This window comes from Solanum dulcamara, chromosome 10, assembly GCF_947179165.1.
Source record: "Solanum dulcamara chromosome 10, daSolDulc1.2, whole genome shotgun sequence".
Lineage (NCBI taxonomy): Eukaryota > Viridiplantae > Streptophyta > Magnoliopsida > Solanales > Solanaceae > Solanum > Solanum dulcamara.
In genome coordinates, this window is record NC_077246.1 from 19488913 (window position 1) to 19502174 (window position 13262).

The following is a 13262-nucleotide window of genomic DNA, read 5'->3' on the forward strand; positions in this document are numbered from 1 at the left end:
TGTTCGGCGAATCCCAGGTATGTAAGGCTGAACTAAAACATGGACTTGTTCATCCATGTGCCTATGATTGTGATAGATTGATTGTGAATGGATTGAGTCCCTGTGAATGTGTTTCTTGAAAAGGTTCTTTCTTAAAGTTAACATGTTTTACTAATTGTTGATAAATTCATTCTTTTCTACGAATTAATTACTTGAACTAATTACTTCATGAACCCGAATAGCATATTGATGGATATTGAATGCATATGCTTAAGAATTGAGTCTAGAGCCTTGAATTTGTGAATGTACGAATGTTATTGTGATGTGAGTAGGATGATAGTGTTGATAAGCTTGATAGTCATTTATATTTTCATAATTGAACCCAAGTAATTGGTCTCAACTGAATGTTGTCATAAATGATTGTCTAAATTTCTCTTAAATAATTGATGGGGAATGATTTGGAAATTGATTGGTTGAAAGGGTTGATTTGATAGAATTGATAAACTGAAAGAGACCATTTGAGACATTGATTTGGATTGATTGTCTTATGAGCTTTGAGTCTTGGGAGAAGTATCAAGCACCGAATTGGGTAAGAGTAAGTAATAACTCGAACCCAATAACTAGGTCGCCAAACATAGGAGATGATTGAACCGTTAAGTCGGATGCTTCCTAAATTATTGTCCTGACATGACAGGACTTGATTGGTTTTAGATCCATGATTAGTTGATTCGTTCTTACGCTGGCAAGGTAATAGACGGACATGGCAACAACGTCGACTTGTTGTACTATCACTGGCTCATAAGTGGTGGTTGTCGGATGAGTGAAACTCCCACATAGGTCCCAATAGTACTCTGATTGGATTGGATTAGATTGGATTGTATATGATTGGTCTTTGTCTAAATTTTATTCTTATTTCGACTTAGGACATCTTGATTGAGTTGTTCACCTTTCTGATTTGAGATCTATGAGCTGGTTTGATTATACCTTGATGCATGTTTCATTCTGCTATATTACATACTCGTACATTCCATGTAGTGACGTCCATTTGGGCCTGCATCGTTGCATGATAGGTACTAGGGATCGTCAACAGGCACATCGTTGAGGATCTATTCACATCCAGCTATTTGATGAGTCCTCCCTACATCTGTAGGATACCACATTTATCATTCTAGCTTGAGTTTAGATTTCGTCATTTAATTTAAGATAGTCATGAACCTGTCATTAACACCATTTAGACATTTGAGAGAGGCTTCATAGACTAGATTGTCATAGACTAGATTGTTGATGTTGTCAATTGGTTTTATTATTGGCTAGTTTCATTCATGCTAGTCTTGTTGATTCGATTGACTAGAAGGATTGTTGGTCCTTGACCTCATTTATGAGTAGTATTCTTAATGAGTTGAGTCTTCCGCTGATAGAATGTGATTGAATGAATGTGTGATTGGACTAAGTGGTTCAATTGAGGACCAACAATGGTCTTTGAGTGCCAGCCACACCTAGGTTACCCTCCCGATGCGTGACAAATTTACTCCTATTTTAATTCGGTATTGATTTGTATTGATTTCCTTTCCTTTTTAGTACATGTATACTTAGTTATTTGAACCCCAATAGCTTGTGGGAATAATCAAGTTGAGTTCGCTCTCAAAGTCTTGTCTTCCTCCACATAGGATATCAGGATACACACTTTTTAGACTATTGCTTTTAAGGAAAGCACTATAATCCCCTGATACTAACTTCCCAATGACTGCCTCTCATCTCTCAGCTAAGACTTTAGCAATGATCTTGTAAACAATTCCCATGAGGTTGATGGTTCTAAAATTGCTCCTTTCTTTTGTCGATGGGGGATATAAAAGACGCATTATTGTATTTAACCATATGACATTGCTGATGAAAATGGGTAAGAGCCCGACGCTAATCATCCCAAAATCAGATTTTTTGGTTGAAAAATATGTTTCCACAAATAAGTGGTCTATTTCTTCTTCATCGGTGACTTGGGTACCTGCTTTATAGTTTGGAGATTTGATTTTGCAAATCACATCTTCATAACCAAGTTGGTTGCAGATCTTGCACTAGGCATCTAGCATATTCCAACATTAAAATGAAGATGATTTTTTCTAACATAGTGCTAACAAAGTGGGTAAATTTTTTATTTAATTATTACCGTTGCTTTGAGTCCTGTAGTTGGTTGTCAAGGCTCCGTCAACTATACCATCTTGCCTTATAAGCCTCCTTTGTTCTTGTGCCTGCAATGTATTTAACAATTCTGCCAACAAATATTTTGTGTTTTTCAATGTAGTTATGGATACTTCATATCTTCCCGTCACTGTAACAAGAATTTTTTCAACAATTCTTGAATCTTTAAATTTATTACCAAGCAATCTTACTTTGTTAACAATTCATGAAGTTGGCTGAGTACTCTTTGACGATCTCGGATGCCTTTATCTTTTGCAACTCGAATTCCCTTAGTAAATTCAACACCTTCATGCCTTGTATTTTTATCTCATGTGTATTCTTCCTTCGGATAATGCCAAATTTCTTTTGCTGATTTGAGAGTCGTAACTCATGAAAATTATTGCAGACACACCAACAAACAACGTAGATTTGGCCTTTGATTTTCTGATTTTCTAATTGTCTTTTCCTTATGGCTTTAATTTGGGTTACCATGGGATTATTGGTCAATGGAAGAACATCATAATCCTCTTCCACAGCCTACTAAAGATCTAAAACCTCAAGATAAGTCTCCATTCTTACTGCCCATAAATGATAATTTTCACCATCAAAGACGCGAGGAGCTATCTAGGAAAAGCTATTTTCAGATTTCATCTCACACACAGGTTCCTCAAGAAAATGGCTCTAGATACCAATTATGGGTTTATAGCAAAGAAATTAGTGAACAACATAGAAAGTCTTAGAGAGAAAATACTGCAATGATGACAAAGGAAATTGTTTTATTAACAATTCAGAGACATACATTTATAGCTGCAATCCTAACTTAAAAATAGAAAAATATGCTAATGAAAATAATAACTCCTAAAATGAAATCACAAAAAAGTAGGAAACTAACTCCTAAATTCACTTAACAAAATAATAATTTGAAATCCTAAAAGTTAGCTACTGATAGATTTACTGCAAATATTTTAGGATAATGCACCTATCTATTTTATTTTAGAGATAATGCAGCTATCTATTTTATTTTAGAGATATACTGAGATATATTTTCAACAAATGAGTTGGGCCTCCGTAGATAAAACTAGGCCTGCTTTAAAAGCTAGTTCTTTTGTTCGTTCAAATGTGGCTTCTTGCTGACCCAAGAATGGCCCTATATTTTTAAATTGTGTGCCCCACCCCTCCCTCAGGTACACGTGTCTCTTGGTCCTTGCTAGCAGTGTAACTTAAAAAGGATGCTTGTTCATAATCCACAACTATATACAATATCCCTCTCTATGCAGGGTTTCTTTGCACATTGGTTCTTATACAGAACCAAACCATCCTCTCTGGCGACCATCATGGTCTACGATTCGCACCAAATGGGATTAATAAAGGTAAGACCATTATCATCAACCTTAACCTCTTTCAGAACTTCACCCCCATCTACTTTGATTCTCATCTTAGCCCATTCAAGTGATTCTTTAATGATGTTCCCTTCTCTATTTCCAACCAACCTCCACAGAGGTTCCCAATGGCTTTGAATATTTTTTGATATCCGAGAAATCTGTCTATGGCCCGCCCTTTGGACCAACCATAGCCTTCTAAACTCGTGGATAATGGGCCCGCCCCTCCACCCTTCTCCACTTAAATACCAGGCTTCGCTTTGCATGGTGTGGGCTTGAACCTGTGACCTAAGCCACTATTCCTCCACCCTTTGCCACTTGAGCTAGGCCCTGACGGCATGAATATTTTCTGTCCAAAGATGGAGAGGAAGACCCATTACTCTTACTCATGTTGAGGTTTTCCCACGGTCGCAGCATCCAGCAGTCAGCAATCATCATTCCAAATGGATCTTCAGATGCTTCCAACCCCATTCTCCCTGTAGGATGTGTTCTGCCATGTGTTTGTTTGGGAACTCAAATAAGGTGCAACCACCCATTTCATTTCTGTTAATTCCAAAAGCATTCCTCCAAGTGCTCACAGCCCACTTCTGTTGGTTCTTCAAATTTACATTGAAATTCCCCATAACACACCTGCCTAACAGTCCATTACAATGATTGCGGCACCTCCGGAAATGACATGTTGATATGAGATTCATTCCCCCCTTTAATGAAGGACCCTCGCCTCGCTTCCTATTCATTTGTGGGTCTGGACGCCTCCTTAGTCTGCCATTTGCTGGCCCTAACTGAGTCTCCATAAGGAGACTTAGGATCTGCTTGCCAAGGAATATTTGTAATAAATGGTCCTTTATATTCATTGATGAAGTTATCAATCTAAAATCCAATGTCTCCCCCACCCTGCATAAAATGTAATTTCTGGAATAATAATGACGGATCTATTCCCTCCTTGCACTGTAACAATGCTTATAAATCTTCCAAACATGTGTTTTCTCGAGCACAAGAAGTTTGTCTGTTGCTTGGGTAATTACCACCTTCTCGTATGAGTCTTGGAATCTTTCGATGCCTCTCGTAACACAAAAATCATCTATTCCATGATTTCCTGCTATAGGTTGTTCTGTGCATCAAATCTCTACTTCTTTCAACCCATTCATACCAAACTTCAGCTCTGGCTGCTAGTCTGGTAAGACGTAAGACTTAAACCTACTACAAAGCAGATTCTGTTTTTCCCCATGAAACTACACCAGTTTATAGATTAATCATTAAGAGATAATTCATAAACAAATTGTAGAAGGACGCCGGAAATAAACCAGAGATCACCGGAGAAAAAAGATTCCCCTCCCCTTGAAAACTGTGCCTAAGAGCTTTTCTACTTTTAAAATATAACTTTTTTTGAACATGCACATAGATCATGTCACTCTTTTTGGGATTACACTTATTAAAAGAGTAGGTTATTGAAAGAAACATTTTCTGAAGACAACTTGAGGGCTCTAAATCTGATCTACTACAATCCATCCCTCTAATTTCAGAAACTATCTATTTCGTATGTTTCCCAAAAATGAAATGTTCTAAACCAACCAGATAATCTCTCCTTCTCATCTTGTCTGAAAAAATGTTCTAAGCCAAATATTGGAGTACTTATTCAAAACATCAAAAAACTCACTTTAACTTACACAGTATTGGAGCTCCATCTTAAGTAGAGAATGAAACAACACAATCATCAACTAGAGCACTTAGTTCGCATTACTATTAAAGATGAGAGACTTATTGAATATGAATATATCGCAAGAATAAGCCATTCCATAGGATATATACTTGTGGCAGAAGCTGGAAACCGGATACAGGCAGCCTCTTTCACTCGGAAAATAAAAATAGCTTAGCCTCAGAGATTAGGTATTGCAAGGAGAAAAAGATAACAAGCCAAAAGTTGCATACACGTACATTTACATTTAAACAATAGCAATATGATTATCAGGGAATGTTGCATCAAAAAGAAATATGATTGTCAGGTTGCGTATTTAACAGTAGGTAGCAAACGCGATAAGAAATCCAAAAGACATTTGCAGAAGGTTTTCTAGATGTGGAGAAACACTTTGCAATTCAACATGGGAACAAAATGTAAAACGCTGAGAGAATGACCTTAAGCTTGAAGCTGATTTTATCCCTCTAGTAAGATTCTTTTAGTTTCATCTTTCTCATTCTAGCAAATCATTTTCTTTTGTGTTGCAACATATATATATATATATATATATATATATATATATATATATATATATATATATATATCCCAAGGTATACAAGCTGAGTGGCCAACAAGACAGTAGGTGATATACAAGAGTTTCTACTCAACAGAGAAAAACAGATAAGAACCTGCGCCTGTAGGAGTAATGCTTCTTTTGCATCCTTTAAGGTAACACTCTCCTTTTCAGCTCTTAGTTCCACAAGTAAACTTTTGGTCTCAGATAGACGCTGTGAATGGGCAACTGATGGACTGCAGTTTCTCTGGTCTAAGGCATCAGAAAGCTGTTGTTTTAAGGACACAATTGCTTCTTGTAGATTCTCGCATTCATGGGTCTATCAAAATAAGAAATCTCATTAGAACTGATTCCTTGGATCAATCAAAATTCCATGAGGAAACAGCAGAAAGAGGTAGTCCACCTTTTGATTTAGCTGGTCCTGAATTATTCGATTATCAGCAGCTCTAACCTGGCAAGAGCAATATAACTGGATGATGTTTGCTACAATTGAAAAGATATGCATAAAATCGTACTACAAGGAGAAATGGAAGAAATAATATTCTTAGTGAAGGCATGCAAATCATACTACCTCAAGTTCAAAAGACTTCTCATTCAACTGTGCCAAGAGCTCAGCAACAGACTGCAGAGTGCAGACAAAAGCAAAAAGAGTGTAAATAGAGAAATATACTCACATATCTTCTGCCATTCAATAGTAGAAGATTCCAGACTCTTTTATTTTTTGATGAAGGAAATCAGACTCTTTTATTTGATAAGGTAATAATTTTATTGCTGTAGAAGAAGCCAAACTTACCACAGTTTCTTCCTGGTTCTCCATCTTTTCACAAGGGCTAATAATGGACTCAGCAATTTGCATCTCCAGTGAAGCTATTTGTTCATTCTTCATTCTTATTTCATCCGTCAATGTCCTAATCTCCATCTTAGGCACTCAAAGAGTTAATAGTCGGAAAATATAATAGCTGCATTTTAAAAGAAAACAATAAGATGCAGAAGATATTGTTTCATGACTTATACTTGCACTTGTTCTTTCTTTGGACTGTGTGTAGCTTCCTCTGACAACCGTTTTAAAACACTTGTATGCAGTGCCACTTCACCAGACAAAATCTTTTGCTGCTCTCTCAGGAGGTCAATTTGATCAATTGTCTTCATGCTAGTCTATTACATAAGAAGCAAAACTATGAATAACAAGACCATGAAAAAGCACTGTAAACATGAAATTGTCTATTTATGCTTAAGCACAAAGCTGCAGTGATTCCATGTGGGAGCTTTCTAGTATTTATTTCATGAGGTAAAACTTTGGATCCAATCACTAGTTTCCTCATCTGGGACTTCTCAGAGAAACTTCACACAGACTAGGAATGGAAGAATTCAAGAGCAGCTTTTCCAGATCAACACTATAGTTAACTTAATCTGCTAATCCAATATTGGGGTTTGCTACATGACATTATAGATATACTTATGTTCAATTCTTTATCAAACATTGCAAAAAATATTAACTTCCATACCAGAGGAGTTTCCTGGTCCAAAAGGTTGTCCTCTGGAACTTCTTTATCCAATCTAACATCAGATAAACGCTCTGCAGATGGCGTGCTTTCAGTGGGTATAGAGTGTGAGTTTCTCGATTCCATGTGATTTTCAGCTTGAGGAGTGGATGGTGTACTAGTTGACTTGAGCCCACTGGATCTATCACTAGTGCTAGCCAAGGTACCTGACCCACTGTCTCGTCTCTGCGAATAAGAGAAGAAGAATTTGAACCAGCACATGTAATAAGCTAAGAAAGTCCTGTTGAAAGCAGTAACTCAGATTATGGCGACTATTGTCACAAGTTTCGAAGGCTTGATTGACCCTTGGGATTGAAAGCCTACAGCACTAGAAATCATTGCAATATAAACTGCAGTAAAAATGCAATCAAGTTACGGATAGAATTAAACCAACCATGCTATCCTTGATCAACACAAACTTCTTGTTTTTTGAAACTGGTAACTTTATATATATATCTCATTCTGAGCAAAACAGTACATAGGTTGCACTGAAACCATATTTACAACATTTACTTCAAAATCCTACTATCTTTATCTAAATAGAATCTAGAACATCAATTATAGAGATAATATCATTAGAGTATAACTGATTACACCAAAATCATAGCATTAAAAGACAATTTAGCTCTAACCATTGATCAACACAAACTTCTTTTTGAAACTGGCAACTTTGTATGTATCTCATTCTGAGAAAAACAGTACATAGGTTGTACTCAAACAATATTTACAACATTTACTTCAAAATTCCACTATCTTTATCCTATATTGAATCTAGAACATCAATTATAGATATAGTATCATTTGAGTATAACTGATTACACCAAAAACATAGTATCAAATGACAGTTTAGCTTGATCTTTTGCACACTATCTCTATACTATCAAAACATCTAGAGCTCGTCCTCCTTCCAGATTTTCCACCAAATGCTAGCAGGGACAATTCTCCATTTATTTCTGTTTTTTACTTGCACAGCAGCTTCCTCCCAACTCTTGATTGTTCGTAATCTTTCCAGGCATAGTCCAAAGTATTCCCTCGAGATTTAAGAATATCCTCCATAGTTCTCCAGTGACTTTGCAGTGAAGAAATAGATAATTAACTGTCTCAGCAGTCTCACCACAGAAGAAACACCTAGAGCATAATGATATCCCTCTCCTCATCAAATTATCTTGAGTCGGTACTGCTTCCTTGGCCAACAACTATACAAAGCAGGCCACTTTGTGTGGTATTTTGACTTTCCAGATACCTTTCCAAGGCCAATTGATTGGACCCTGGGTGGAGTGGTTCATCCAATTGTAAGCATTACTCACTTTGAAAAGGCCCTTTGTGCTTCCTTTCCACCATAAGGTATCTGGTTCTTCTTCCTGAACATTAAACTCGTCTATGTTGCTGAAAATGTCTGCCACTCTTTGAATCTCCTGGTCATTTAACTGCCTTCCAAAAATGAAGCTCCATCCTTGAGGTGTCCAGTGCTCTGTGCACTAGTCTTCTTCTGGTGAGATACTAATGAATGTATGTATGGAAAAAGGGTTCCTAGTTTGCCTGCCTCATGCCATTAATCCAACCAGAAATCAATTTTTCCCCATTACCCACTTTGATCTTAGTGTTGACGTTGAACTCACACCACAAAAATCTGATAGACCTCCATAAGCTAACTCAATAGGGTGTGGTTATCTCCTTGGTCATCCAATTGTCTTCCTATTCATACTTTGCACTCATGACATCCTTCCAAAGAGACTGATTCTCATTGCTATATTTCCATAACCATTTCATTCTAAGAGCCTTAATCGGAATTTTCAGATTCTTGATTCCCAATCTCCCTTGCCTCTTTCTGGCTATCACTAAAGTTGTATCCTTTCCTTTCATTGTTTCCTTGCCAGAGAAATTTCCTCCTGATTTCATTCAGCCTGCTGATAATCCCAATTGGGATTGTTAACACAGACATCATGTAGGTTGGAAGGAATCAAGGACTGAGTTGATGAGAGTCAATCTGCCACCCTCTAGATAAATGCTGTGTGTTCCATCTTGCCAATTCTTTCCACACTTCTCAGTTACACTATTCCAAAGTTCTGAAGGCAGAGATTTGACTCCCAGTGGCATCCCCAAGTAGATGGTTGGAAGATCCCCTACCTCACCACCTAAGATTTCATTCAGTGTTCTCCATATTTTGCACAGCATTAATGGGGCATAAGAAGCTTTTCCTCCAGTTAATGTGTAAACCAGAAATCCCTTCAAAAAGCACCAAAATCACTCTCAAAGGTTTGAATTTATCTTCATCAGCATCATAGAGTATAAGTGTATCATCTGTATATTGTAGATGAGTGATCTGCAGACTGCCTCCTCCACTTCTGGCAACATCAAAACCTCTAAGCCATCTATTCAATTTTGTTATCTTGATCATATTGTTAAGTCCCTCCATGGCTATTTAAAATAGGAAAGCTGACAAAGGGTCTCCCTGTTTGAGGCCCCTTTGTGCACTGAAAAAGCATGTTAGTGAGCCATTGATGAGCACAGAAAATCTCACAGTTGAGATGTGGTATTTAATCCATTGGATCCATTCTTCCCAAAACCCATTGTCTCATCGCATCCAAAAGATATTCCCAGTTGACATGGTTTAGCTTACACAAAATTCCAGGCTTCTTTCGCCTCATTCTGTAATCTACTGCCTCATTGGCTATTAGGAATACATCCATGATTTGTCCATCTTTAATGAAGGTCATTTGTTGTGAATCAACAAGTTTGGCCATTACACCTTTTAGCCTTTCGGTTCACACTTCGGGAAATATATGCTTCCTACCAAGCTAATTGGCCTGAAATCCCTCAACTCTTAGGCTCCTTTCTTCTTTGGGATGAGAGTTATGAATGTAGCATTAAGGCTTCTTTCAAACACTTTTTGTTCATAGAAATTTAGACGGCCATCATAATGTCCTGCTTCAACATATCATAATGTCCTGCTTCAAAATCTCACAACATTTTAAGAAAAATCCCATGGTGAAACCATCTAGACCAGGTGCCTTGTTAATTGCACATAGGTTTAGGCACCTCAAGATCTCACTTTCCTCAAAGTTTCCTTGTAGTGACTCCTTTTCCTCCTCTGTCAATCTGGGACAATTTGTGCATAATTAGGGAGGTCTCCATCTTGTGGTTTCTGAATATATCTTCTTATAATAATCCACTATCCCATTCAATTCTAGCTGGATCCTAAGATAATTCCCCCTGAATTAGATGTTGGTCAATGCTAATGTATCTCTTGTGTGCATTTTCCATTTTGTGAAAGAACTTGGTGCTTATATCACCCTCCTTTAGCCACAATGATTTTGATTTTTGTCTCCAAGAGATTTCTTCATTGTTAATCAGCTCCTCATATTCCAGGAGAGTTGTTTCCCTTCTTGCTGTCAATTCTTCTGTCAGTCTTCACTCTTCCGGAGTATCATCAAAATCTGCCTACTTTTTGAGTAAATTCTTCCGTTTTGACCCCAAGTTTCCTGGCTCACTTTTGCTCCATTCCTCAAGCTTGTTTAAAGGCTTTTAAGCTTGGATGCAAGAATGAAATCAAGTCTTCTAGAGAAGTTGAAAGAGCTCCATCACTCCTTGATTCTATCATTGAATCCTTCTGTACCTGGCCAACAGTTTCAAACATGAAGGAATTTTTGTTCTTGTTCCATACTCCCCCTTGTAAAGCAAGTGGTGTGTGATCTGATCTTAGACTCGGAAGAGGGATTTGTTTAAGCTTGTCACCCACTCCTCTAAGATTAGTATCCTATCTGTTAAGATTTCGCACATCGGAAGAGGGATGGGAAATTGGACTCTTTATATGGATTTGGACAATCCTCTCCTCATGTACTAGCTTTTAGGGTAGAGTTAGGCCCAGGTGCCATATCTTTACATGATATCAGAGTCGGCCCATCCCAATTCTTTGTTCACTGATGTTGGGCCCCCATATTATAGTGTCCACGCTCCAGTTGAGGCCTAGGTGTGCGGGGTAGTATTAAGAATTCCCACATCGGTAGAGATGGGAAATTGGACTCTTTATATGGACTTAGACAATCCTCCCCTTATGAGCTAGCTTTTGAGGTTGAGTTACGCCTAGGTGTCATACCTTTAAACTATCAATCCTAAGCTATCTCTTGGTGATCCCCTTTGAACCAAGTAAAAGTGTTGTCTTCTAGCTTATATAATTTAGCTTCAAATCTTCAATGAAATCAGAAAATTCTATCATGCCCCTTGTTCTTCTCAAGCAATTTCATTTCTCTGATATGAATCTAACAACATTAAAGTCCCACAGACAGCCCAATGCCCTTCCATTAACCCCCTTACATCTCCAATCTCCTCCCACACTAGCCTTCCTTCAATATAAGGAGTTAGGAGAATACACCCCTGTGATGTCACACGAATAATTATACAATTGTGCCTCAAACTTGCAGGTTAAAGTGCTAGCACCTGTTTCCAGAATTTCACCCTTCCATACCCTACTTTCCCGCAGCAGCAGTATCCCCCCTCTAGTTCCAGTAACCTCCATGCATGCAAACCTGACCCATCTAACTCCCCATATCTGTTTCACCTCATCTGATAGCACAACTTAAAGAACAACTTACTCTATTGATGTAATATTCATTCATTGTGGCCAGGCGGACCGTTCTGATGACGGAGCCCCCTCCAGTTGGTTTCTTACAGACATATGATATCTGCATTCCATTCTACCACTAAACACTTACTATTTTTATATTTGTTGTTCAATCCCCTTACAATCCAAGATACAAATTTGAACTTCATCGATAATAGTTTAGCTGATTCCTCCCCTTGCTCCTATTCCCACTTTTTTTTTAAATTCACATCAAACTTCACAAGACTTTACAGCACTTGTTAGCCTTTGAATCTTGTTCTCTTACAAACAGCCTCAACCTCCATTCTTCTTGCTTGTCTAGAACTATCTACTTGTAAAAGTAGTTCCAAAACTCCTCTTTACAGGCCTGAAAATCTGTCCCAATACTTTGCCCAGTTTGATCATGTTTTGTTGCACCCAAAGATATCTCCCTTTCCTTGTTCACTATCGCTTGTTGTTGAATTTGAAGTGGTTTAGCCTGCTCGACCTCCAATTCCCAACTATTGTGATTGAATTTTGTTCCCCTGCCTTAGGCAACCTTTCTTTGTCTTTTACGATATCATCATCTCCCAATTCCTAGCCATCTGTCTCTAGTGTATTTGGTTCATAGATTATTCTATCGAATCTCCCATCGTATTCACCACCTCCTTCTCCTCTAATAGTGGTTGTTATGTGGCTTGCATGTCTTCTTGAACTAAGTATTGGAGAAGACAATCTTCTAGTGCTTCCAGAGAGATGACTCTGTTCTGAATCAAAAGGCTGCTCTTTGAGACTGGGCTCTTTGTGTTGGGCTTCTGAAGTTAGCCCAAACATGGGTGATGGAACTACATTTAAAATACCCATGTGCCTTTCACGTGCTTCTCCTCCAACCTTTTCGATAGTTGTCGGTCTGACCCCTCATATGTGTTCTCTAAACTCAAAATCCCTAAATTGATGGGATTCTTGTACTTTGTTACAATTAGCAAACCCAGTTATCATTGGGGTAAAAGGATGGACTGGGTTTTTCTCTGCCCTTTCTTCTCCAAGATCTCTCACACCATTTCCATTTCCTCTTCAATGGCCATCCATCGCCCATATAAGTTTCCAATTTTTTGGAACACTTTATGCAACCATAAGTACAGAAGGATTCCGACAACTCTGATCCATGTTTCAGTTTCCAGAGTAGTTTTTGGTACACAACCCACCATTGGGCTCCACCACTCCAGGCAGAATCTCTGGTTCTTTGACTCCTACGCCATTCTAGGGTTTGTTCCGCCATGTGTTTGTTAGGAAATTCAAAAAGGAACTTGCCTCCATACATCTCGTAGATATTCACACCAAAGACCTTCCATGACAATGTCTA

General features: G+C 38.1%; 1 protein-coding gene across 2 annotated transcripts in view; it reads right to left on the reverse strand.

Moving 5' to 3' along the window:
- LOC129870088 (kinesin-like protein KIN-7K, chloroplastic) overlaps positions 1–13262 on the reverse strand; it is a 52635-nt gene that overhangs the window by 10123 nt on the left and 29250 nt on the right. For both annotated transcript variants that reach the window (XM_055944677.1, XM_055944678.1), the window contains exons 18-23: positions 7285–7506; positions 6794–6934; positions 6573–6698; positions 6351–6401; positions 6183–6230; positions 5895–6098 (exon numbers count right to left, since the gene is read on the reverse strand). In XM_055944677.1, the coding sequence (XP_055800652.1) occupies positions 5895–6098; positions 6183–6230; positions 6351–6401; positions 6573–6698; positions 6794–6934; positions 7285–7506 (792 nt within the window). The remainder of the gene's footprint in view (positions 1–5894; positions 6099–6182; positions 6231–6350; positions 6402–6572; positions 6699–6793; positions 6935–7284; positions 7507–13262) is intronic.